This window comes from Hyperolius riggenbachi, chromosome 1 (assembly GCF_040937935.1).
Source record: "Hyperolius riggenbachi isolate aHypRig1 chromosome 1, aHypRig1.pri, whole genome shotgun sequence".
Classification (NCBI taxonomy): Eukaryota; Metazoa; Chordata; class Amphibia; order Anura; family Hyperoliidae; genus Hyperolius; species Hyperolius riggenbachi.
The window spans coordinates 379,351,826-379,378,875 of NC_090646.1; the positions used below are offsets into that span (position 1 = coordinate 379,351,826).

Here is a 27,050-nt window from a genome sequence, read left to right on the forward strand (position 1 = left end):
CAGCTGATCAAATTTGGTCTGACCAGAATGAAGCAACGACCTTATTATCTTTTGTGTGCCCCCCGAGACACTCATCTAGGCGCCGGTCATTGCTTCATTGTGATACGCAAGCCCCTTCACCACGGCAAGGTAATGATCACGAAGGGGAATGGGCGCATGTACATGCCTTTTCTTTTGTTGTTGCAGCTGCCCGCAGTGCAGCCAGAAAAATTAGGCAGTCATGTACACGCACCAGAAAAATTATTACAGCGGCCGCTGCTAGCAGCGGCCTAAAAAATTCAGCAATCCGCCTGGAGTCCCGGACCCTGTTGGTGGTGGCGGAGAAGGTAGTCAAGCGGCCTGCAGGCAGACATGCTGTGTGGAGGGACTGGGAGCGACTTAGTCTTCTTGGGGCAGCCCAGGCAGCCAGTCACACGGCGTGCAGGCAGAGATGCTGTGTGTGCGGGGACTGACTTAGTCTTGGGGCGGGCAGCAGCCCTCCGGGATCCATGCCTCATTCATTTTGATAAAGGTGAGGTACTTAACACTTTTGTGATTTAGGCGACTTCTCTTCTCTATGACAATGCCTCCAGCTGCGCTGAAGGTCCTTTCTGACAGGACGCTTGCGGCAGGGCAGGAGAGAAGTTGGATGGCAAATTGGGACAGCTCTGGCCACAGGTCAAGCCTGCGCACCCAGTAGTTCAAGGGTTCCTCATCGCTGTTCACAGCAGTGTCTACATCCACACTTAAGGCCAGGTAGTCGGCTACCTGCCGTTCCAGGCGTTGGTGGAGGGTGGATCCGGAAGGGCTACGGCGAGGCGTTGGACTAAAGAACGTCCGCATGTCCGACATCACCATGAGATCGCTGGAGCGTCCTGTCTTTGACTGCGTGGACACGGGAGGAGGATTAGTGGCAGTGGTACCTTGCTGGCGTTGTGCTGTCACATCACCCTTAAAGGCATTGTAAAGCATAGTTGACAGCTGGTTCTGCATGTGCTGCATCCTTTCCACCTTCCGGTGAGTTGGTAACAGGTCCGCCACTTTGTGCCTGTACCGAGGGTCTAGTAGTGTGGCCACCCAGTACAGCTCATTCCCCTTGAGGTTTTTTATACGGGGGTCCCTCAACAGGCAGGACAGCATAAAAGACGACATCTGCACGAAGTCGGATCCAGTACCCTCCATCTCCTCTTGCTCTTCCTCAGTGACGTCACGTAAGTCAACCTCCTCCCCCCAGCCGCGAACAATACCACGGGAAGGTTGAGCAGCACAAGCCCCCTGCCGCCGTCCCCTCCTCCTCCTCCTCCTCCTCCCCCCCCCAAAGAAACACCTTGCTCATCATCCTCTGAGTCTGACTCGTCTTCTGCACACGACTTCTCTTCTTCCAACTCCTCCCCCCTCTGTGCTGCCGCAGGTGTTGAGGAAACAGCTGGGTCTGATGAAAATTGGTCCCATGCCTGTTCCTGCCGTAACGGTTCCTGGTCACGCTCATTCACAGCTTCATCCGCCACTCTACGCACAGCACGCTCCAAGAAGTAAGCGTAGGGAATTAAGTCGCTGATGGTGCCCTCACTGCAGCTCACCAGGTTGGTCACCTCCTCAAACGGCCGCATGAGCCTGCATGCATTTTTCATCAGTGTCCAGTTGTCGGGCCAGAACATCCCCATCTTCCCAGACTGTTTCATTCTACTGTAGTTGTAGAGGTAGTGGGTGACGGCTTTCTTCTGTTCTAGCAGGCGGGAGAACATGAGCAGGGTCGAATTCCAGCGAGTCGGGCTATCGCAAATGAGGCGTCTCACCGGCATGTTGTTTTTCCGCTGAATTTCTGCAAATCGTGCCATGGCTGTGTAAGACCACCTCAAATGCCCACAGAACTTCCTGGCCTGCTTCAGGACATATGCTAAGCCAGGGTACTTTGCCACAAATCTTTGAACAACTAGATTCATGACATGTGCCATGCAGGGTATGTGTGTCAGCTTCCCCATATGCAAAGCGGCAAGCAGATTGCTGCCGTTGTCGCACACCACGTTGCCTATCTCCAGGTGGTGCGGGGTCAGCCACTCATCCACCTGTTTTTTAAGAGCAGCCAGGAGAGCTGCTCCAGTGTGACTCTCCGCTTTGAGACAAGACATGTCTAAGATGGCGTGACAGCGTCGTACCTGGCATGCAGCATAGGCCCTGCGGAGCTGGGGCTGTGTAGCTGGAGAGGAGAACTGCCACTCAGCCAAGGAGGAGGAGGACAGCGAAGAGCATGTAGCAGGAGGAGAGGAGGTGGCAGGAGGCCTGCCTGCAAGCCGTGGAGGTGTCACAATTTGGTCCGCTGCGCCCTGCTTGCCATCGTTCACCACCAGGTTCACCCAATGGGCTGTGTACGTAATGTAGCGGCCCTGCCCGTGCTTGGCAGACCAGGCATCCGTGGTCAGGTGTACCCTTGACCCATCGCTCTTCGCAAGAGATGACACCACTTGCCTCTCAACTTCACGGTGCAGTTGGGGTATGGCCTTTCTCGAAAAATAAGTGCGGCCTGGCATCTTCCACTGCGGTGTTCCGATGGCCACAAATTTACGGAAGGCCTCAGAGTCCACCAGCTGGTATGGTAACAGCTGCCGAGCTAACAGTTCCGCCACGCCAGCTGTCAGACACCGGGCAAGGGGGTGACTGGCCGAAATTGGCTTCTTCCGCTCAAACATTTCCTTCACGGACACCTGACTGCTGCTGTGGGCAGAGGAGCAGGAACCGCTCAAGGGCAGAGGCGGAGTGGAGGAGGGTGCCTGTGAAGGTGCAAGGGAGAAAGCGGCAGAAGCAGATGATGCACCTGAAGGAGGAAGAGGAGAAGGAGGGTGACTTTTCTTTTGTGTGCTGCTACTGCTTTTGCTCAGGTGGCCATCCCATTGCTGTTTGTGCCTTTTCTCCAGGTGCCTTCGTAAGGCACTTGTCCCTACGTGAGTGTTGGCCTTTCCACGGCTCAATTTTTGTTGGCAGAGCGAACAGATGGCTTTGGTCTGATCTGAGGCACACACATTAAAAAATTTCCACACCGCTGAGCCACCCTGGGATGTGGGCACTATGGGGACCTCAGCAGCTGATGCTGAAGGGCAAGTTGGCTGGCTGTACATAGGTGGCGATACATGGTGCCGGACACTGCCACCAGCTGTTTCTGACGAAGAGCTGCCCCAGCTTCTTTCAGCAACTTCTCTCCTCCTACTACTCTCTGACTCCCCCTCTGAACTGTCCCCCTCTTCATCTCCTCTATTGGGAACATACAGAGGATCCCTATCATCGTCATCATCGTAATCATCCTGCCCAGCTTCGCTTGCCTCAGACAAATCCAAACATGCACCATCAGTAGGTCCTTCATCCTCCTTACACGTTACATCCATAGTGTTGCCGGGTAACTCAAATATATGAGCTGGTGAAAATTCATCTGGCTGTAACAACAATGGCTGTGCATCAGTGATTTCAACACTAAATAATTCTTGCGAAGTGTCAAATGCAGCGGAAGTGGTGCTAGTAGTAGCGCTGGTGGCTGAGCAAGATGAGGTGTTCTGTGTCGCTAAATACTCAACCACGTCCTGACAATCTTGGGAGGTGATGGGACGTGCCTTCTTCCGAGCACTGTACTGTGGGCCAGGTCCACACGAAATTACATTTACACGACCTTGCGCTGTCCTGCCGGGTGGCCTTCCTCTAGCTCTGGCACTACCTCTTCCTCTACCTGTTTTGTCCATATCGGGTATGCACGGAGTGGTATATCACACTGCGTGCACTCACGTAGGTAGGTGGGTTCACTTAACTGCACAGGTATGCGCACTGATGCGGTGGGTTCACTGAACACAACAGGTATGCAGTGGCGGGTTCACTGGACACAACAGGTATGCAGTGGCGGGTTCACTGAACACAACAGGTATGCAGTAGCGGGTTCACTGAACACAACAGGTATGCAGTGGTGGGTTCACTGAACAGGTATGCAGTGGCGGGTTCACTGAACAGTACAGGTATACAGTGGCAGGTTCACTGAACACAACAGGTATGCAGTGGCGGGATCACAGAACACAACAGGTATGCAGTGGCGGGTTCACTGAACACAACAGGTATGCAGTGGCGGGTTCATTGAACAGGTATGCAGTGGCGGGTTCACTGAACAGTACAGGTATACAGTGGCGGGTTCACTGAACACAACAGGTATGCAGTGGCGGGTTCACTGAACAGGTATACAGTGGCGGGTTCACTGAACAGAACAGGTATACAGTGGCGGGTTCACAGAACAGGTATGCAGTGGCAGGTTCACTGAACACAACAGGTATGCAGTGGCGGGTTCACTAAACAGGTATACAGTGGCGGGTCCACTGAACAGAACAGGTATGCAGTGGCGGGTTCACTGAACACAACGGGTATGCAGTGGCGGGTTCACTGAACACAACAGGTATGCAGTGGCGGGTTCACTGAACAGGTATGCAGTGGCGGGTTCACTGAACAGTACAGGTATACAGTGGCGGGTTCACTGAACACAACAGGTATGCAGTGGCGGGTTCACTGAACAGGTATACAGTGGCGGGTTCACTGAACAGAACAGGTATACAGTGGCGGGTTCACAGAACAGGTATGCAGTGGCAGGTTCACTGAACACAACAGGTATGCAGTGGCAAGGTTTACTAAACAGGTATACAGTGGCGGGTCCACTGAACAGAACAGGTATGCAGTGGCGGGTTCACTGAACACAACAGGTATGCAGTGGCGGGTTCACTGAACACAACAGGTATGCAGTGGCGGGTTCACTGAACAGGTATGCAGTGGCGGGTTCACTGAACAGTACAGGTATACAGTGGCGGGTTCACTGAACACAACAGGTATGCAGTGGCGGGTTCACTGAACAGGTATACAGTGGCGGGTTCACTGAACAGAACAGGTATACAGTGGCGGGTTCACTGAACACAACAGGTATGCAGTGGCGGGTTCACTGAACAGGTATGCAGTGGCGGGTTCACTGAACAGTACAGGTATACAGTGGCGGGTTCACTGAACACAACAGGTATGCAGTGGCGGGTTCACTGAACAGGTATACAGTGGCGGGTTCACTGAACAGAACAGGTATACAGTGGCGGGTTCACAGAACAGGTATGCAGTGGCAGGTTCACTGAACACAACAGGTATGCAGTGGCGGGTTCACTAAACAGGTATACAGTGGCGGGTCCACTGAACAGAACAGGTATGCAGTGGCGGGTTCACTGAACACAACAGGTATGCAGTGGCGGGTTCACTGAACACAACAGGTATGCACTGGCGGGTTCACTGAACAGGTATGCAGTGGCGGGTTCACTGAACAGTACAGGTATACAGTGGCGGGTTCACTGAACACAACAGGTATGCAGTGGCGGGTTCACTGAACAGGTATACAGTGGCGGGTTCACTGAACAGAACAGGTATACAGTCGCGGGTTCACTGAACACAACAGGTATGCAGTGGTGGGTTCACTGAACAGGTATGCAGTGGCGGGTTCACTGAACAGTACAGGTATACAGTGGCAGGTTCACTGAACACAACAGGTATGCAGTGGCGGGATCACAGAACACAACAGGTATGCAGTGGCGGGTTCACTGAACACAACAGGTATGCAGTGGCGGGTTCATTGAACAGGTATGCAGTGGCGGGTTCACTGAACAGTACAGGTATACAGTGGCGGGTTCACTGAACACAACAGGTATGCAGTGGCGGGTTCACTGAACAGGTATACAGTGGCGGGTTCACTGAACAGAACAGGTATACAGTGGCGGGTTCACAGAACAGGTATGCAGTGGCAGGTTCACTGAACACAACAGGTATGCAGTGGCGGGTTCACTAAACAGGTATACAGTGGCGGGTCCACTGAACAGAACAGGTATGCAGTGGCGGGTTCACTGAACACAACGGGTATGCAGTGGCGGGTTCACTGAACACAACAGGTATGCAGTGGCGGGTTCACTGAACAGGTATGCAGTGGCGGGTTCACTGAACAGTACAGGTATACAGTGGCGGGTTCACTGAACACAACAGGTATGCAGTGGCGGGTTCACTGAACAGGTATACAGTGGCGGGTTCACTGAACAGAACAGGTATACAGTGGCGGGTTCACAGAACAGGTATGCAGTGGCAGGTTCACTGAACACAACAGGTATGCAGTGGCAAGGTTTACTAAACAGGTATACAGTGGCGGGTCCACTGAACAGAACAGGTATGCAGTGGCGGGTTCACTGAACACAACAGGTATGCAGTGGCGGGTTCACTGAACACAACAGGTATGCAGTGGCGGGTTCACTGAACAGGTATGCAGTGGCGGGTTCACTGAACAGTACAGGTATACAGTGGCGGGTTCACTGAACACAACAGGTATGCAGTGGCGGGTTCACTGAACAGGTATACAGTGGCGGGTTCACTGAACAGAACAGGTATACAGTGGCGGGTTCACTGAACACAACAGGTATGCAGTGGCGGGTTCACTGAACAGGTATGCAGTGGCGGGTTCACTGAACAGTACAGGTATACAGTGGCGGGTTCACTGAACACAACAGGTATGCAGTGGCGGGTTCACTGAACAGGTATACAGTGGCGGGTTCACTGAACAGAACAGGTATACAGTGGCGGGTTCACAGAACAGGTATGCAGTGGCAGGTTCACTGAACACAACAGGTATGCAGTGGCGGGTTCACTAAACAGGTATACAGTGGCGGGTCCACTGAACAGAACAGGTATGCAGTGGCGGGTTCACTGAACACAACAGGTATGCAGTGGCGGGTTCACTGAACACAACAGGTATGCACTGGCGGGTTCACTGAACAGGTATGCAGTGGCGGGTTCACTGAACAGTACAGGTATACAGTGGCGGGTTCACTGAACACAACAGGTATGCAGTGGCGGGTTCACTGAACAGGTATACAGTGGCGGGTTCACTGAACAGAACAGGTATACAGTCGCGGGTTCACTGAACACAACAGGTATGCAGTGGCGGGTTCACTGAACAGGTATGCAGTGGCGGGTTCACTGAACAGTACAGGTATACAGTGGCAGGTTCACTGAACAGTACAGGTATACAGTGGCGGGTTCACTGAACACAACAGGTATGCAGTGGCGGGTTCACTGAACAGGTATACAGTGGCGGGTTCACTGAACAGAACAGGTATACAGTGGCGGGTTCACTGAACACAACAGGTATGCAGTGGCGGGTTCACTGAACAGGTATGCAGTGGCGGGTTCACTGAACAGTACAGGTATACAGTGGCGGGTTCACTGAACACAACAGGTATGCAGTGGCGGGTTCACTGAACAGGTATACAGTGGCGGGTTCACTGAACAGAACAGGTATACAGTGGCGGGTTCACAGAACAGGTATGCAGTGGCAGGTTCACTGAACACAACAGGTATGCAGTGGCGGGTTCACTAAACAGGTATACAGTGGCGGGTCCACTGAACAGAACAGGTATGCAGTGGCGGGTTCACTGAACACAACAGGTATGCAGTGGCGGGTTCACTGAACACAACAGGTATGCACTGGCGGGTTCACTGAACAGGTATGCAGTGGCGGGTTCACTGAACAGTACAGGTATACAGTGGCGGGTTCACTGAACACAACAGGTATGCAGTGGCGGGTTCACTGAACAGGTATACAGTGGCGGGTTCACTGAACAGAACAGGTATACAGTCGCGGGTTCACTGAACACAACAGGTATGCAGTGGCGGGTTCACTGAACAGGTATGCAGTGGCGGGTTCACTGAACAGTACAGGTATACAGTGGCAGGTTCACTGAACAGTACAGGTATACAGTGGCGGGTTCACTGAACACAACAGGTATGCAGTGGCGGGTTCACTGAACAGGTATACAGTGGCGGGTTCACTGAACAGAACAGGTATACAGTGGCGGGTTCACTGAACACAACAGGTATGCAGTGGCGGGTTCACTGAACAGGTATGCAGTGGCGGGTTCACTGAACAGTACAGGTATGCAGTGGCGGGTTCACTGAACACAACAGGTATGCAGTGGCGGGTTCACAGAACAGGTATGCAGTGGCAGGTTCACTGAACACAACAGGTATGCAGTGGCGGGTTCACTAAACAGGTATACAGTGGCGGGTCCACTGAACAGAACAGGTATGCAGTGGCAGGTTCACTGAACACAACAGGTATGCAGTGGCGGGTTCACTGAACACAACAGGTATGCAGTGGCGGGTTCACTGAACAGGTATGCAGTGGCGGGTTCACTGAACAGTACAGGTATACAGTGGCGGGTTCACTGAACACAACAGGTATGCAGTGGCGGGTTCACTGAACAGGTATACAGTGGCGGGTTCACTGAACAGAACAGGTATACAGTGGCGGGTTCACTGAACACAACAGGTATGCAGTGGCGGGTTCACTGAACAAGTATGCAGTGGCGGGTTCACTGAACAGTACAGGTATACAGTGGCGGGTTCACTGAACAGTACAGGTATACAGTGGCGGGTTCACTGAACACAACAGGTATGCAGTGGCGGGTTCACTGAACAGGTATACAGTGGCGGGTTCACTGAACAGAACAGGTATACAGTGGCGGGTTCACTGAACACAACAGGTATGCAGTGGCGGGTTCACTGAACAGGTATGCAGTGGCGGGTTCACTGAGCAGTACAGGTATACAGTGGCGGGTTCACTGAACACAACAGGTATGCAGTAGCGGGTTCACTGAACAGGTATACAGTGGCGGGTTTACTGAACAGAACAGGTATACAGTGGCGGGTTCACAGAACAGGTATGCAGTGGCAGTGGCAGGTTCACTGAACACAACAGGTATACAGTGGCGGGTCCACTGAACAGAACAGGTATACAGTGGCGGGTTCACAGAACAGGTATGCAGTGGCAGGTTCACTGAACACAACAGGTATGCAGTGGCGGGTTCACTAAACAGGTATACAGTGGCGGGTCCACTGAACAGAACAGGTATGCAGTGGCGGGTTCACTGAACACAACAGGTATGCAGTGGCAGGTTCACTGAACACAACAGGTATGCAGTGGCGGGTTCACTGAACAGGTATGCAGTGGCGGGTTCACTGAACAGTACAGGTATACAGTGGCGGGTTCACTGAACACAACAGGTATGCAGTGGCGGGTTCACTGAACAGGTATGCAGTGGCGGGTTCACTGAACAGTACAGTTATACAGTGGCAGGTTCACTGAACACTACAGGTATGCAGTGGCGGGTTCACTGAACACAACAGGTATGCAGTGGCGGGTTCACTGAACACAACAGGTATGCAGTGGCGGGTTCACTGAACAGGTATGCAGTGGCGGGTTCACTGAACAGTACAGGTATACAGTGGCGGGTTCACTGAACACAACAGGTATGCAGTGGCGGGTTCACTGAACAGGTATACAGTGGCGGGTTCACTGAACAGAACAGGTATACAGTGGTGGGTTCACAGAACAGGTATGCAGTGGTGGGTTCACAGCACAGGTATGCAGTGGCAGGTTCACTGAACAGGTATGCAGTGATGGGTTAACAGCACAGGTATACAGTGGCGGGTTCACTGAACAGTACAGGTATACAGTGGCGGGTTCACTGAACACAACAGGTATGCAGTGGCGGGTTCACTGAACAGGTATACAGTGGCGGGTTCACTGAACAGAACAGGTATACAGTGGCGGGTTCACTGAACACAACAGGTATGCAGTGGCGGGTTCACTGAACAGGTATGCAGTGGCGGGTTCACTGAACAGTACAGGTATACAGTGGCGGGTTCACTGAACACAACAGGTATGCAGTAGCGGGTTCACTGAACAGGTATACAGTGGCGGGTTTACTGAACAGAACAGGTATACAGTGGCGGGTTCACAGAACAGGTATGCAGTGGCAGTGGCAGGTTCACTGAACACAACAGGTATACAGTGGCGGGTCCACTGAACAGAACAGGTATACAGTGGCGGGTTCACAGAACAGGTATGCAGTGGCAGGTTCACTGAACACAACAGGTATGCAGTGGCGGGTTCACTAAACAGGTATACAGTGGCGGGTCCACTGAACAGAACAGGTATGCAGTGGCGGGTTCACTGAACACAACAGGTATGCAGTGGCAGGTTCACTGAACACAACAGGTATGCAGTGGCGGGTTCACTGAACAGGTATGCAGTGGCGGGTTCACTGAACAGTACAGGTATACAGTGGCGGGTTCACTGAACACAACAGGTATGCAGTGGCGGGTTCACTGAACAGGTATGCAGTGGCGGGTTCACTGAACAGTACAGTTATACAGTGGCAGGTTCACTGAACACTACAGGTATGCAGTGGCGGGTTCACTGAACACAACAGGTATGCAGTGGCGGGTTCACTGAACAGGTATGCAGTGGCGGGTTCACTGAACAGTACAGGTATACAGTGGCGGGTTCACTGAACACAACAGGTATGCAGTGGCGGGTTCACTGAACAGGTATACAGTGGCGGGTTCACTGAACAGAACAGGTATACAGTGGTGGGTTCACAGAACAGGTATGCAGTGGTGGGTTCACAGCACAGGTATGCAGTGGCAGGTTCACTGAACAGGTATGCAGTGATGGGTTAACAGCACAGGTATGCAGTGGCAGGTTCACTGAACAGGTATGCAGTGATGGGTTCACAGAACAGGTATGCAGTGGTGGGTTCACAGCACAGGTATGCAGTGGCAGGTTCACTGAACAGGTATGCAGTGATTGGTTCACAGAACAGGTATGCAGTTGCAGGTTCACTGAACAGGTGTGCAGTGGTGGGTTCACAGTACAGGTATGCAGTGGTGGGTTCACAGAACAGGTATGCAGCCAGCCAGGAACAAGTTAAGCCTAACTAATCTTTCCCTGAGAGACAGTCTGCAGCAGCTCGCCCTACTCTCACTAACGCAGGCAGCACACGAGTGACCGTAATGGCCGCCGCTGCCTGCCTTATATAAGGGGGGGTGGGGCTCCAGGGGCTAGTGTAGCCTAATTGGCTACACTGGGCCTGCTGACTGTGATGTAGAGGGTCAAATTTGACCCTCAAGGTGCATTATGGGGCGAACCGAACTTCCGCAAAGGTTCGCCAGCGGGACGCGAACGCGAACCACCGAAGTTCGCATGGAACCGTTCGCCGGCGAACCGTTCGGCCCATCTCTAACCACAGCGGCACACTCATTCATTTCAGATTGCACAAAGTCAAGACTCACATGCTTTACCCCAGAATGGCAGGAACAATCATCCGAGAATGATGTCTTTTTATTGGAATCAATCGGTTGGTGTGTGTGCAACTCATCCAAAATGGTTTGCCATACATAGATCACCAGATCCACATTATCCTTGTCACATTCATCGGAAACAATCAGAAGGTACATAGAATCGAGACAAGCATTCAAGACATCTTCGCTTTTTGCGATGTAAAAATCGCAAAAGGCTTTCCAATCAAAATCAAATTCCTCCAATAAGGCCCCGACATCCCATGAGGCAAATGGAGGTTCAAACAAGCCAGTATCTAGATAATCTCCATATGGGTGGAGATCAGGAACAAGAACAGATTTTTTAACTGCTGTAATATAGTGTGCGATCCTACCTATAATAGGATCCACATAAGCTTTGGATTGGGGCAACGAAACCTGAGACTGAGAAGTCTCTCTGAAATCATCACATTCAAGTGCTTTCCCTGCTTCAGAGTTTACAGAACTAATTTCTTTATTTGTAGTTGCTATGGGCAACGGATTTTTCCGCTGGGAAGTCTTCCTAGATCTTTTACGTTTAGACTTAGCAGCTCTGGATGGCTGCTTTTTGGATGAAAGAGTAGATGGAACAGCTGATTGAGCTGCTGACAACAACTCATTAAGGGGGTATGGTAATTGAGGTAATCTCAGCCAATTGTGAATTAAAAAGGCCAAGAATTCCAGGGGTCTTTGACTCAGGGTGGTATGATCTAACACATCATAAGCCCACATTGACATTTCGCCCCCCAACAGAATGTAGACCATTTGGGGGGCCCAGGTAGACACTGGGGTGCATTGGAATTCAGGGTTCGCTAAAAGTTTATTGCACTCAGACAAAAACTCGTCTGCTGATTCTGGTTCAAGATTATTAAATCTCTTAAAGGTACAAGAGCCATATTCGACAAAATTGTACAAATCGGAAATTCCCTCTACACTGGGAATTTTGGTTGGGCTGGTCATACTATAACGATTGTGGAACTTTCTCCGTGATCAGCGCACAACGCGTGTGCTGATACGGCGGAAATCCTCCACAAGCGTATAATTGCAGGAACCCAGCAAAAGGTGCTACGCACCCGTAGAGGGAAATTCCTGTCGGCAGATGGCGCTGGGGAGTGCAGAGGAACCAATCCTCTGCACCTCCACAAATGCCAAACAGGAATTGTACTAAGCGCAGAACGCAATCGCAAGACAAGCGATTGTGAATGAGAACGAGCAAAGGGACAGGTTGTATGTGTGTGCGCCAATCTAGTCGCCACCCCGCGACAGCGCACACACAACAGCAGATGCGAAACAGAAACGCAATTGCAAGAAAGGCGATTGCCAGAAGTGACACAAGACAGATCAGAACAGAATACGAGGATAGCAAAGGCACAGCAAATCATACCATGAGGAGATACGGAAAATAACAAACGCTAACTGAATGCAAACACCGCACTCATTCGCAACAGTGCACGCGTTCATGCGCGGTCTCCACGTGATAAGCACAATAGAGACAAGCACGCCTAACTAACCGTCGACAGACAAACATGAAACAGAGGACGCGAGCGCTTGCTTAACGGTTACCTCACTGAGCCTCCAGCGAGTGTTCGCAGCAGACAAGACAGACACACGAAAACAGGGACAAGCGAGAGATAGGATCCACAGCACTAGCGGAAGTGGCTAGCGCGATCCAGGAAGACAGAACAGAAGGATCCACAGTACTAGCGCAGGATGCTAGTGCGATCCAGGTACAGAGTAGCAGAACAGAAGGATCCACAGCACTAGCGCAGGATGCTAGTGCGATCCAGGGAGACAGAACAGAAGGATCCACAGCACTAGCGCAGGATGCTAGTGCGATCCAGGTACAGAGTAGCAGAACAGAAGGATCCACAGCACTAGCGCAGGATGCTAGTGCGATCCAGGGAGACAGAACAGAAGGATCCACAGCACTAGCGCAGGATGCTAGTGCGATCCAGGTACAGAGTAGCAGAACAGAAGGATCCACAGCACTAGCGCAGGATGCTAGTGCGATCCAGGGAGGCAGAACAGAAGGATCCACAGCACTAGAGAAAAGAGGCTAGCGCGATCCAAGGAGACAGATCAGAAGAGATAGCTGGTAGCAACCGCTGCACCAGCTATACTCCAAGAACAGAGATCAGAACGATTTCCTGTCGACCACCGCTGGGACAGGACAATCGCAACAGAACAAACAAAACAGATAAGCAATCCTAACTGCACTAGGGGAACCTGCCTAGCGCAGTTTCAGGAATTACTCTAAGCTGAACTTCAAACGAAGAGAAAGGCTGACACTCCTCCAGGAGTGTTTCACAGGAAGGAATCCTTATGACCAGCCAAGCATTGTGGGAAACACATAGTACTTATAGTACACGCCTCCAATGAATGTGGCCAGGCAATTTGCATGACAACGTATGCAAATTCCTCAGCAAACACAAGCTGCAAAACTGACAGAAGCTCTCCTTTCCAGAGTCCTGCGGCATGCAAACCTAAACAATGGTCAAAAAGCTGCCTGCCTGCACAGGCAGCTGAGCAGATCATTACAGGTACACTTGCACTTTATAAGGAACTTGACAAGTGGGTGGTTCCAAATGGAACTCAGACCAGTTCTTCTCTGGGTTTTAGCTAGTTGGTTCTATTTATTCATATAATCCCAGAAACAGGCTTTTTCTATTATTTATTCAGTTATAAAATGTGGACATCTCAGTGCACCCTAGTTAGAATTCATGTTGAAGTAGGATTGTCAAGATCATGCATTGAATATAATTTTTGTCTTGTTATCTGGGCTTGGCAGATCAAACAAGGGTTAAAGTAAGGCTAGTGAAGTAACCAGCTTTTATCACAGACTCATGAATAGCGATTCATACTACTTGTGACATAGGTCGTGGGTGCGTCACAACTCAGCAGGTACAAAGTCCACACATTGTATGGTTAAGAATATATGAACACAGATAGTGCAGTAAGGCTAGGTTCACAGTGGTCAGTTACATAATGCACACGTTATAATGACTGTGAACTGCAATGAAGACTGAACATAGACTGTAACACAAAGCCTGCATGCAGCTACGTAGCGTGGATTGGGGAGGGAGGCCCTAGAGCTGCGCAGCCGCACCGCCGCGGCCTCCTCCGGTGGCCATATTTGAGGAGGCAGGGGAGCACGACCCGGGCTGTGGGGTTGGGGTCCGGCCGGGGGGAGGCTAAGCAGCGGGGACCCAGCGGAGCTGCACGGAGGGTGCGGATGGCGTCCTCCGTGCCTTCCAACGTCATACAGGTACAGACCTTTTTTTACCGTGTTGGGATCGTAAGTCCTTTAACCCTCTGGGCGATATAATTACATCGCCCAGGAGGGGGCGCAGCACTTTTTAAAAAAAAAAAATATTTTGTATATCATGTAGCGAGCCCTGGGCTCGCTACATGATAGCCGCAGCGCAGCGACATCCCCCCACCCACTCCGATCGCCTTCGGCGATCAGAGTAAGCAGGAAATCCCGTTCAGAATGGGATTTCCTGCTGGGCTTCCCCGGTCGCCATGGCGACGGGGCGGCATGACGTCACTGACGTCATGGACGTCGTGACGTCAGAGGGAGTCCCGATCCACCCCTCAGCGCTGCCTGGCACTGATTGGCCAGGCTGCGCAAGGGGTCGGGGAGGGGGGGGCTGCGCGGCACGGCGGGTAGCGGCGGATCGGCGGCGAGCGGTGGCGATCGGAAGTTACACGCAGCTAGCAAAGTGCTAGCTGCACGTAACAAAAAAAAATTACGCCTTAAAACTCCTCCTGCGCGACATACCCCGAGCTGAGCTCGGGATTATCGCCCAGGAGGTTGAGGGGACCAAACACCTAACGATTTTCCCACCGGTGTACAGCTGATTCGATCACTGTGATTGAATCTGCTGTGAAATCGTTGCGCAAACGCTGACCGAACGATCGATTTCCGTCCGAAATCGATCGGTCCTGTCAATCCGTCTGTGCTGAAGATTTTGCTCAATTGCCGGCGGGTCGGGAGTGCGTCGATAGCGGCGTTCGAATGTCCGATGATCGACGCTAGCGGCAATACATTACCTGCTCCCCGCCGGCGCGTGTCCCACTGTCACCGCTGCTCCTTCTCCGCTAGGTTCTGGCAGGCTTCACTTCTCTACTGTTTAAACTTCCCCGGACAGGAAGTGAAGTGAAGCTGGAGCCCTGGAGCTGAGCGCAGAGAAGAAGACGGCGGAGACCGGGGGACTTGCGCCGGCTGGATCAGGTAATGTATGCAGGGGGGGGGGGGGTGTGCTGCGCCAGCTTCACAGATGGTGAATCGATTTCATGCTGAAATTGATTCACAATCTGTTTGCCGTAAAGGCAGCCATACATTCCCTCTCTGATCAGATTCGATCAGAGAGGGATCTACCTGTTGGTCGATCTGATGGCAAATCAACCAGTGTATGGCCACCTTTAGAATAACGTGATCGGTCAGTCCTTCAAGTGCAGTGTATCCACGTGTCGCTATTGTGATGTCCATTCCCAGCCAGCTGAGGCAAGCATTTTCTTTTGTTTATAACACATTTTTTGAAGTGAAGCAGTTCATTAAAGGAGACCAGTGATTTTAAAAAGGACAAAAGGACAAAAAAACAGATCCTAATGAGACATACTTCTCCAGCTGCTCGATCCAGCGCAATTTCCAGAGGTTTCTCCTCAAAAGGGAGACACTCTGGATCTTAAGGCTGTGTGCTCACACCTAAAGGGCGGGACCCGTCCCACTGTAAATGCTGCACACCTGATATATGATTTTAAGCTATGACTAAGGGCTTCCTTTTGCCCGATAAGCGTCATCTTTCTGCATGATGTCTTGATCTTCAATAAAGGTATCGGGTGATTTTACCTAGTATGGTCATGTGGTCCGTTCACTGTTAGAATAACGTGATCAGTTACTACGCAGAACTGTGAACAGGCCCATAAACTTGTGGCAGTGAGTGACATGCAGAATTATTCGGCATCGCAATTGAGCACTGTGAACCAGCCCTAACTGCTGTGGGAAATTCCTAGCTTTCAGGGATCAGCTGTGGCGGTGCTGACAAACATACCTATATCCTATTAGAGTTAAACTTCACTACCACTGAAAAGATAGTAACACCATATTTTTAGCTCTATGAGACACCCCCCCCCCCCCCTCAAAAAAAAGTGGGGAGAAAAAGTCTCTGCGGACTTATGGAGCAAATGCTGCATCTCCGTGAGCCGCAACAGGTCGGTTTTACTTTATGCAGTGTTACTGTACCATGTGTCACCTGCAGAGGGGGTGACACCAAGCTCGAGCATAGTTAGCAAAGCTCTATAATTAGGCTGATGCCTGATGTACTTCCCCCTTCTCCGTTTTGCCTGTCTGTTTCGTTCTGAGAATGGAGATCAAAGGGAGAGAGGGAGAGAGAATCTTCTAGCATCCCCATCTCCTCCTCCTCCCCTGGACAATTAGCAAGGCAAAAAGAGAGACATATGGAGCTGTGTAAAGGGAGCTAGTATACTAGAATTCCAGCACCGCCTTTACTCCCACATTATTGGTGCATGGGTGATCATGCTGCACACCTGACGTCATGACATGCAATGCTTACCTTTGACCTGGCAAACACTCTCTACTTCATTTAAATAGATGCAATGTGTAATCTGTCTCTTATCACTTTGGTTCCTGAGGAAGCAGGTGTTTAATCCCGCAAAACATGTGGGGAGATTAGGGGTTTGTCCATGAACCTCTTTCAGGCATTCAGACATTATTCCCTAGCCTTTGAGACTGCATAATGCAGGGTCACAGCGCTTTGAGTCCCCAGGGAGAAAAGCGCTATATAAATATTATTGTTATTGTTATTGGTGGACTTTTCTCCAATATGCTGCACAGTGCCGGTTCTCTCATAAAGCAAGGTGAAACATTTGCATCAGGTGCAGAGATTACAGGGGCAGCATGTTTGTACTGTGTTTTTACACTAACAGCATGCAGTCAGAGTAGGAGGAGAAGCAATAGGAGAGTGAGGTAAAGAGGTCATCATTGGAGAAAAAGCAGCTTGTTGTATTGTGTGAGGAGTCTGACAGTGAGTGAGGGAGGGGGGGGGGGGGGGAGGCAGGAGACCAGCAATGTTTCATTTGACTTGCACAGCAGAAGGGAGGAGGTGGCACTGCTGTTCTGACTAAGGAGGAATGCTGGACTGCCCACTGGCTGAGGGTGAGCAGTTTGTTTGTAACAGATTAACAGCCAGCCAGTGTGCTATTGTGTTGAGCTGCAGCATGTCATGTGAGAATATTAAATGAAGCAGAGTAAATTGTCGGTTAGTGTGCGGTCATTCTTCTATTCACAAGTTTGCATCACGCGCAGGCAGCAAAAAGTCTAGAACCGGCCTTGACGCTGCACCTTATTTAGTACATCTTTACGCTGCCTCATTGGGTTTATTTTGCAGGTTAGATGAATTTAGAAGTGACTGTGTTTTGCATGAATCAATATTTATGAATACACTGTAGTTATTTTAGCTTACTATTTTGCACTAATTCCACTAGGCACTTTGTGTACACTTACTATCTCAACTCCATAGTTCATGCTCTATAGTATTGAACTTTATCTTAATGGATGAATTGTGGAAGAGGTCTATTACCCTGTTTTTAAATGGTTTTATTGTCTTTGATGACATAATAAAGATGTACTGTTGAGATACTTACAAGGACACTGAGCAGTACCATAAATCAAGCAAATGAACTTACCTGGGGCTTCTTCTAGCCCCTCGTAGTCGGTGAAGTCCCCGTTCTAACGGAGCAGCCAGGGGCAGAACGGAGGGAGCCTGGAGGACGCAGAGGGAGTACTTCACCAACTACGAGGGGCTGGAGGAAGCCCCAGATGTAACATTTAAAACTATGGCGGCTGCGTATACGCAGGCAAGACCCGCAGCCGCCTTTGTTCCCTGTTCACAGGCCTTATCCGTTCCGGCGGCGTCTAGCACGCCGGGAACGGCATTGTCTCTTGCTCATAGGGTCTCTGTATCGCGCGGGCGCACGCGGAGACAGGACCTTTATGCTGGAAGATGGCGCGTCAGCTGACCTGCCGGTCGGCTGAGGTCAGGAGTGACTCGCGCCGCTCGGATTGGCTGATTGCTAGGGGACGTGGCGCTGGGCTCTCCTCGGCTTCTTAAGCCTTCACAGATCATTGGCAACTCGTCTGCTGTTGCGAATACACTGGTGTTAGCGCTCAGACCTAGTGAAGTTCCTGTTGATGATAGATGTATATGCAGTGTTGGCGATATACATCTATCTATAGTTAGTTATTATTACATTGTTTTCTGATAACCTTTGTATGATTCTGGCTACTCTCTGACCTTGCTATTGCTAAACGTTTCTGTACCTCTGCCTTTCTGACTTTAGTTGCTGAACCTCTGCTTGATATTTACTACTCTCTTGTCTGACGATTTTGTACTATCCCTACCTGTCTGTTATCGAACCTTGCCTGTCTGACTACTCTACTCACCAGTGGGCCCTTGCCACTGGTAAGGTGCTTTAGCTATTAGAACCTACCAGCCCCTCTGGTGAGGTTTAGAGTTACTTGCATAGCTCCAGTGACTGATAGTACCTTGCCAGCTCCACTGGCAAGGACTAGTTAAACTATTCAGTCATTTGTGCTGCTAGTACCTTAACAGCTCCTCTGGCAAGGTCTAGCTAAACTATTTAGTCATTTGTGCTGCTAGTACCTTACCAGCTCCTCTGGCAAGGCCTAGGTAACTATTTAGTCATTTGTGCTGCTAGTACCTTACCAGCTCCTCTGGCAAGGTCTAGCTAAACTATTTAGTCATTTGTGCTGTTAGTACCTTCCCAGCTCCTCTGGCAAGGTCTAGTTAAACTATTCAGTCATTTGTGCTGTCAGTACCTTACCAGCTCCTCTGGTAAGGTTTAGTCAAACTTCTTATTCTCTCATTATTAGTACTTTGCCAGCTCCTCTGGTAAAGGTATTGTTATTTGTGTTGGTAGACCCTCCAGCTCCTCTGGAGAGGTCTATACTGTTGCAGCTAGTACCCACCAGCTCCCCTGGTGAGGTCTAGCAGTACTGTTGCAGCTAGTACCCACCAGCTCCTCTGGTGGGGTCTAGCACTGTTGTTGCAGATAGTACTCACCAGCTCATCTGGTGAGATCTATCCATTTATTCTACTGTTGCACCAAACACCACACATTACTCTCAGCTAGCTATACTAGTATTATTGGTGATACTGCAGATCACCACATAATCAGGTATAGCGTCTGTATTATTGGTGATTCTGCAGATCACAAATAATCAGACGTCTGAGTTGCAGCACCCAATCGTTACACCAGGTAAGTTCATTTGCCTGATTTCTGTTACTTCGAAGGGTCCCTTTAACAGGCGGTGCAGAGAATTTGGCCATTCTTTTCTCTGTATGTTACTACAGTTTATATACAGTGGCTTGCAAAAGTATTCGGCCCCCTTGAAGTTTTCCACATTTTGTCATATTACTGCCACAAACATGAATCAATTTTATTGGAATTCCACATGAAAGACCAATACAAAGTGGTGTACACTTGAGAAGTGGAACGAAAATCATACATGATTCCAAACATTTTTTACAAATAAGTAACTGCAAAGTGGGGTGTGCGTAATTATTCATCCCCCTGAGTCAATACTTTGTAGAACCACCTTTTGCTGCAATTACAGCTGCCAGTCTTTTAGGGTATGTCTCTACCAGCTTTGCACATCTAGAGCCTGAAATCCTTGCCCATTCTTCTTTGCAAAACAGCTCCAGCTCAGTCAGATTAGATGGACAGCGTTTGTGAACAGCAGTTTTCAGATCTTGCCACATATTTTCGATTGGATTTAGATCTGGACTTTGACTGGGCCATTCTAACACATGGATATGTTTTGTTTTAAACCATTCCATTTTTGCCCTGGCTTTATGTTTAGGGTCGTTGTCCTGCTGGAAGGTGAACTTCCACCCCAGTCTCAAGTCTTTTGCAGACTCCAAGAGGTTTTCTTCCAAGATTGCCCTGTATTTGGCTCCATCCATCTTTCCATCAACTCTGACCAGCTTCCCTGTCCCTGTTGAAGAGAAGCACCCCCAGAGCATGATGCTGCCACCACCATATTTGACAGTGGGGATGGTGTGTTCAGAGTGATGTGCAGTGATAGTTTTCCGCCACACATAGCGTTTTACATTTTGGCCAAAAAGTTCCGTTTCAGTCTCATCTGACCAAAGCACCTTCTTCCACATGTTTTCTGTGTCCCCCACATGGCTTGTGGCAAACTGCAAACAGGACTTCTTATGCTTTTCTGTTAACAATGGCTTTCTTCTTGCCACTCTTCCATAAAGGCCAATTTTGTGCAGTGTACGACTAATAGTTGTCCTATGGACAGATTCCCCCACCCGAGCTGTAGATCTCTGCAGTTTGTCCAGTCACCATGAGCCTCTTGACTGCATTTCTGATCAGCGCTCTCCTTGTTCGGCCTGTGAGCTTAGGTGGATGGCCTTGTCTTGGTAGGTTTACAGTTGTGCCATACTCCTTCCATTTCTGAATGATCGCTTGAACAGTGCTCCGTGGGATGTTCAAGGCTTTGGAAATCTTTTTGTAGCCTAAGCCTGCTTTAAATTTCTCAATAACTTTATCTCTGACCAGTCTGTTCTTTGGGCTTCATGGTGTTGTTGCTTCCAATATTCTCTTAATCAACCTTTGAGGTCGTCACAGAGCAGCTATATTTATACTGACATTAGATTACACACAGGTGCACTCTATTTAGTCATTAGCACTCATCAGGCAATGTCTATGGGCAATTGACTGCACTCAGACCAAAGGGGGCTGAATAATTACGCACACCCTACTTTGCAGTTATCGATTTGTAAAAAATGTTTGGAATTATGTATGATTTTCGTTCCACTTCTCATGTGTACACCACTTTGTATTGGTCTTTCATGTGGAATTCCAATAAAATTGATTCATGTTTGTGGCAGTAATGTGACAAAATGTGGAAAACATCAAGCTGGCCGAATACTTTTGCAAGCCACTTGTTGTACTGATGGAGCAGTGCATCTTTTGTGGATAACATTTTTCAAGTCAGGGGATGTGTTGTCATTCATTTCATGAATGTCTCGTAGCCACACTGAGACTGCAACAGATAATGCAAAATAACATGTATGTGCTGTGGAGTATGCAATGCCACAGGCTTTCTAACGAAGACTATAGTACAGGAGCATAAAAGTTTGCTGCCAGTATATAGATGAGTCCCAGTGTGGAAAATAAGTAGCAAGCTCCTACTTTGTGAAGTTAATCATTAGCACAACATGATGGAAAGCTTCTAGGAGGTGCATAGTAGAGAGTGCAGATTCTAGACTTGCAAAGTAGAGAGCAGTGGTGTAGCTAAGAAGCTGTGGGCCCCGATGCAAGTTTTACATGGGGCCCCCCAAGCACTCTATACATAACAATTGATACGGTGCACCAAAACCTGACAATGGCAACTACAGTGTCAGAGGTGCAAGAAGGGGATGGGGAACAGTTTGTTAATGATTACCACTATACCACAAAGTATCTATAGAAGTGATTATGATTAATGAGCACAGGACCAATATAGAGCTAATACTGTATTTGAGGGTGGGCCCTTTGGGGCCCCTCTGGCCCAAGGGCTCCGATGCGGTCGCAACCTCTGCAACCCCTGTTGCTACGCCCCTGGTAGAGAGATTTCAGCTTTAGTTAACTTTGGGAGTTAATATCAGCCTTGCAGTCCTTGCGTATTCTAGTGTTCAGTTTGTGAGGTAAACTGTTGAGATTTCACCCTATGCTTCCTTAGGCACTTTATGGTCATTTCCTATGTACCATCCCGCATTCCTGCTTGCAGTGTGGGACAGATAATGCTTTTATTTGTTGAGGTACACATAGCACTTGCTGGGGGATGTATTGTTAGCATTTTCACTTTTATTTTTGTGATATGCTAATACAAGCTGGTATAAAAGTCCGGAGAGTCCCCTGTGCTTGCAGGCATTTCCTCTGCTAATTACCAGCTACTATAGTTGTTAGTGGGGCTGGTATAGATTGGGGAGGAGCGAGTGAGTGATCATGCTCGTTTCCTTCTTTTTTTATTTTTTTACTTTCCATGGAGATTAATATATTCACCACCATAGGCATTGGCAACTGATCAGATAGCAAATGGTTCTTAGCTATAATGCACCAACTCGCATGAGAGGTAAACCTCCTATATGTTTTCTGAACAAAGCATGCAGTAAGTTGCAGTTGCCACCAGTAATGTTAAAGCAGGATACCATAGCATATTGCAATGTTACTGAAACAACCTCTCAGTGTTATATTTAGGTAAAATAGCGCCCATGGCGAACACCGAAAGTAGTCGCCTGCCTTCAGATAAAACAATCAAGTAATCACATGACTCCAGATAAAAGAGTGAAGTAGTGTCATGCTTCCAGATAAAAGAATCAAGTTGTCACTATAGGTAGCCAAGGATGTGCCCCCAGTATAGGTAGTCCCCCCACCCATAATCAGCCAAAGGTGTCCCCCAGTATAGATAGTTCCTTCATAGGCAGTCAAAGGTGTCCCGACAATTGGTAGCTCCCCTACCATAGGTAGCCAAAGGTTCATCCAGTAGAGGTAGCCCCCCCACCACCACCACCATAGGTATCCAAAGGTGTTCCCAGTGTAGGTAGCCAAAGGTGTCCCCAGTATAGGTAATCCCCCCCATAGGTAGCAAAAAGTGTCCCCACTATAGGTAGCCAAAGGTGTATAAGTTTGTATAAGTAGCCCCCCCATATATAGCCAACGTTACGTACTGATCGCTTTATTTTGTGAATAATAATGTTTTACAAACAGTAAGGGATAACATTTAAAATAATGTTTTATTGAAATAGGAAACGTAAATCATCACAAGCAGTTATAAAACATTAAAAATCTTCGGGCGCCGTTGGAAAACGTTATTATACTCGGGCGCCCTTTTTTCCTGTTCCGCGCCCAGTAAACGATATTTATTATGGGAGTGAATGGCGGCGCCCGATTTGTCCACTAGCCTCCTGCGCCCTTTTTAACTGTTACCAGCCAAAGATGTCCCCAGTATAAGTAGCCCCCATGGCTAGCCAAAGGTATCCCCAGTATAGGTAGCCAAAGGTACCCCCAGTACAGGTTGCCCCCCCCGTAGGTGTCCCAAGTATTGGTAGCCCCCTATAGGTAGCCAAAGGTGTCCCCAGTATAAGTACTCCCCCATAGATAGCCAAGGGTGTCCCCAGTATAGGTGTTCCCCCTTTCCCCCATTCCGCTTACTCACACACCACTCACACTCTCAGATCAGCACAGGAACAGGAGTAGCATATAGTAACCGCATGTATCACTTCAAGTGCAGTAAGTGACGAGTGGTGTCACTTCCGCATCTGAAGTCTGTGGTTATCATGCACTACTCTGCCCTCGGGTCACGCGCTGATCTGCAGGTCTGCATCTGTCACCACACTGATCTGAAGGTCTGAACAGGTAGAAAGGGAAGCAACAGGCCTGGCTGAGATAGCCTTGACAAAGGGCCCTGGCACCACAGCAAAGTTAGATTTAATCCTGGCTGCAGCTGCTTCTGGGACAGGCATGGTGCCCATGGCACAAGCCATGCCTGTACCCCTGTAGATACCCCACTGCAACCCATATATTTTGTTTGCTATATATGGTGGCATCAATAGGCGTAAAGTTTATTTCTTGCCGTATAATATTTATATTTAACTGCCTATGCCCACAGAATTTATCTAACCCACCTCTGTTGCTGAGGTCCAAGGTCACCAGGGCTAACTTGTGCACCAAAAGTTTGAGAACTCCTAATATAAGGCATTCTCATCACTTACCTCTAAAATCCACTCCAGCAGCTGTGTCTGTGCTTCTTTATAAGCAGGTTTATCCTCCCAGCTAAATATAAGGAACCCTTCCATACGAAGTTGCTTGAAGAGGATGTATGGCTGTACATAGGGCCCTGAAGGTGGGATAAATTCATATAAAACTGTTTTAATGTCAGATATACATTGATTTCATATGTTTGCAGAAATGCATTTAAAGAGACTCTGAAGCGAGAATAAATCTCACTTCAGAGCTCATAAATAGCAGGGGCACGTGTGCCCCTGCTAAACCGCCGCTATAGCGCGGCTTAACGGGGGTCCCTTCACCCCCAAAACGACCACTGCGACACTTGGTCGCAGATTTGGTCGTGATTTATTGCTTCCTGGAGGCAGGGCTAACGGCTGCAGCCCTGCCTCCAGTCACGTCTATCAGCGGCGCATCGCCGCCTCTCCCCCGCCCCTCTCAGTGAAGGAAGACTGAGAGGGGCGGGGGAGAGGCGGAGATACGTGCTGACAGACGCGCGTGGGGCAGGGCTGCGGCGGCTAGCCCTGCCCCAACCAGGAAGCGCTCCCCGGGTGTATCGAGGGGGATTTGGGGATGAAGGGACCCCCGTTAAGCCGCGCTATAGCGGCGTTTTAGCAGGGGCACACGTGCCCCTGCTATTTATGAGGTCTGAAGCGAGATTTATTCTCGCTTCAGATTCTCTTTAAAGCATGTACAGACATTACTTAACTCCCATTCCAATTCTTTGCACCAATCCCGTGCCCATATATGACTCTGAAGTCTTCTGGCACTGAACCTACACCAGAATGGATTTTCTTGGCCAATCACTACACTATGCACCTATGCACCTATAGCAGGAGGTCCTCTGTCCTACTCCACTGTTTCTGCTGCCCAAAGCTGAATAAATACACTCAAAACTCTGCAAAACCCTGCCCAACCCTTCCCCCAAGACTGAACCTCTGGCCAGGCCCCCGGCAAATTTACCCTGTCCCCCTTGATAAAGCAAAGCACAGCAGCGGCATTACCACCTTCCAGTAGAGCAACATGTCCTCCTCACCCCTTTCTTCAGCCATGCCATACAGTCTATCTCCTTGCAGGTTCCATTCCTGCATGCCATCTGACGTGCATCAAGAAGACGCAGGGAAATAGACGGTATGGCACGGCTACAGTGAAAAGAGGAGAAAGGAGGACATGTTGCTTCGCTGGTAGCCAGTAATGTACTGCTGCTCTCCTGCCCCACTTTGCACCTCACTAGGAGTGAGCCCCCTAAGCCCCTGGGTGCCAACTGATGGCGGGGGTCATGGGAGCTATTCTTATGCCCCTGATTCTGATACGGCTTCTGCCCCATGTTTAAAAGTTCTCCTAATTTGCTGACAAATTGATGCCAATGAGTCCATGGTAAAGTGCCATATCCTCCCACCCACTCCTTCATTTGGCATCTGATGCCACTTATACCTTCTATATTGGTGCAAAGATTCAGACAGTAGTGTCCTGTCTTGCAATGTTCAGCACATGATGACATAGTTACATATCTACATGTGCACACAAAAGAAAATGTACTAGGACAGGAGGGTGCAATGACTTATAACAGTCACACGACCATTGTACTAATAGTGAACAAGTAGGGAGGATGGGATTTGGGATGTGCAGAGGGAAATGGAAACAGAGGAGAGGTAGATGTGAAACCTTCTCACCCTGCCAGCTGAGCCTATACTCTCTCCAGACTCCTCTCTCATTGAAGAATTAAAAATGCCATGGTGCCTCGAGCGGAATCTCTGGGTAAAAAAAAGGTCAGACTAGACTATAATGTTAGTGTAATGATCAGTGGCGTATCTGAAGATCAGAACAAGCTCTATCAGAACAATAGTCAGTACTTTATTCAGAGTGTGATCACACGTGTATTTAGTGCACAGTAATAACAGGAGTACTCCTAAGTGATAGCCCTTGGTGGCTGGGGCTATCACTAAACAGAGAGTGGTCGTACAAGCAAGGTCGGTAACAGGTCGGTCAGGTGCAGTACAGAATCGTCAGGCAATATCATAGTCTAAGACAGGCCGAGGTTGGCAGCAGATCAGATGGGCAAAGGTACAGCATCAGGAGGCTAAATCAGAGTAAGCGTTCAGGCTGGAGTCGGCAACAGATCAGATTGGCAGAAGTACAGAATCGGAAGGCAGAGAATAGTCAAGTGTTCAGGCAAAGATCATACACAATAATGATATACAGTAATGATAATAATACTAATAATCCTAAGCTAAGTGTGAATCCCTGGGGTCCTGCCGGATCAAACACACACGGATCTGACTAAGGTCTGAGAGCTTTCACTGCAAAGTTTCAGCAACAACAGACAATGAGCTACTGAAAGCTCTAAGCTTAAATACAGACAGCTAATGCAAATGGCCTGCCCAAGGCGAACTGACCAATCAGCACTGCGGAGGCGGCGGCCGTGGTCAGCTGACAGGTGCGTCAGCTGACTCGCCTCCTCGATGCATAAAGATCACGCCGCCTGTTGCGCGTGCGTGACAATCTATGCTGGTGCAATGGAGAGATGCCCGGCCTGCCGCGAGGAGCCTGCGGGGATGCGGCTGCGGACAAGGTGATGTCAGACGCGGAAATCCAGGATCTCCTCAACTTCATATTCCGGCTCCCCATTAATCACCACAGGGGGGGAAGGGGAGAGGAATCCGCATAAACAGCAGGTTTCAGTAATGAGACGTGAAAAGACTTCATGCCCCTCATAGTGGTGGGTAGAGCAACCCTATATGCTACTTCATTGATCCTTTCAGTGATGGGATATGGCCCGATATATTTAGGCAGCAACTTAGCAGATGGTTGCCTCAATGCAATATGACGGGTGGAGACCCACAACCTATCTCCTGGTGCAAAATCCCACTCAGGAGAACGCTTCTTGTTGGCATGTTTTTTTTGTACCTCACAGGCCTTTTCTAAATTGTCTTTCACCAAAGCCCAGATTCTTTTTAAGGACTCCTGCCATCCCTCTAACATAGGGAAATGTGAATTAATCTCAGGTAGTGGGGAAAACTTGGGTGACCTCCCCGTGACCACTTGGAATGGAG

The 27,050-nt window shown here is 49.5% G+C and overlaps 1 protein-coding gene across 11 annotated transcripts in view; it reads right to left on the reverse strand.

Annotated features, from left to right (window-relative positions):
* Positions 1–27,050, reverse strand: part of LOC137516318 (prostaglandin reductase 1-like) — a 496,699-nt gene that overhangs the window by 21,060 nt on the left and 448,589 nt on the right. For all 11 annotated transcript variants that reach the window (XM_068234357.1, XM_068234356.1, XM_068234355.1 and 8 more), the window contains one exon: positions 23,985–24,109. In XM_068234357.1, coding sequence (XP_068090458.1) covers positions 23,985–24,109 — 125 coding nt within the window. The remainder of the gene's footprint in view (positions 1–23,984; positions 24,110–27,050) is intronic.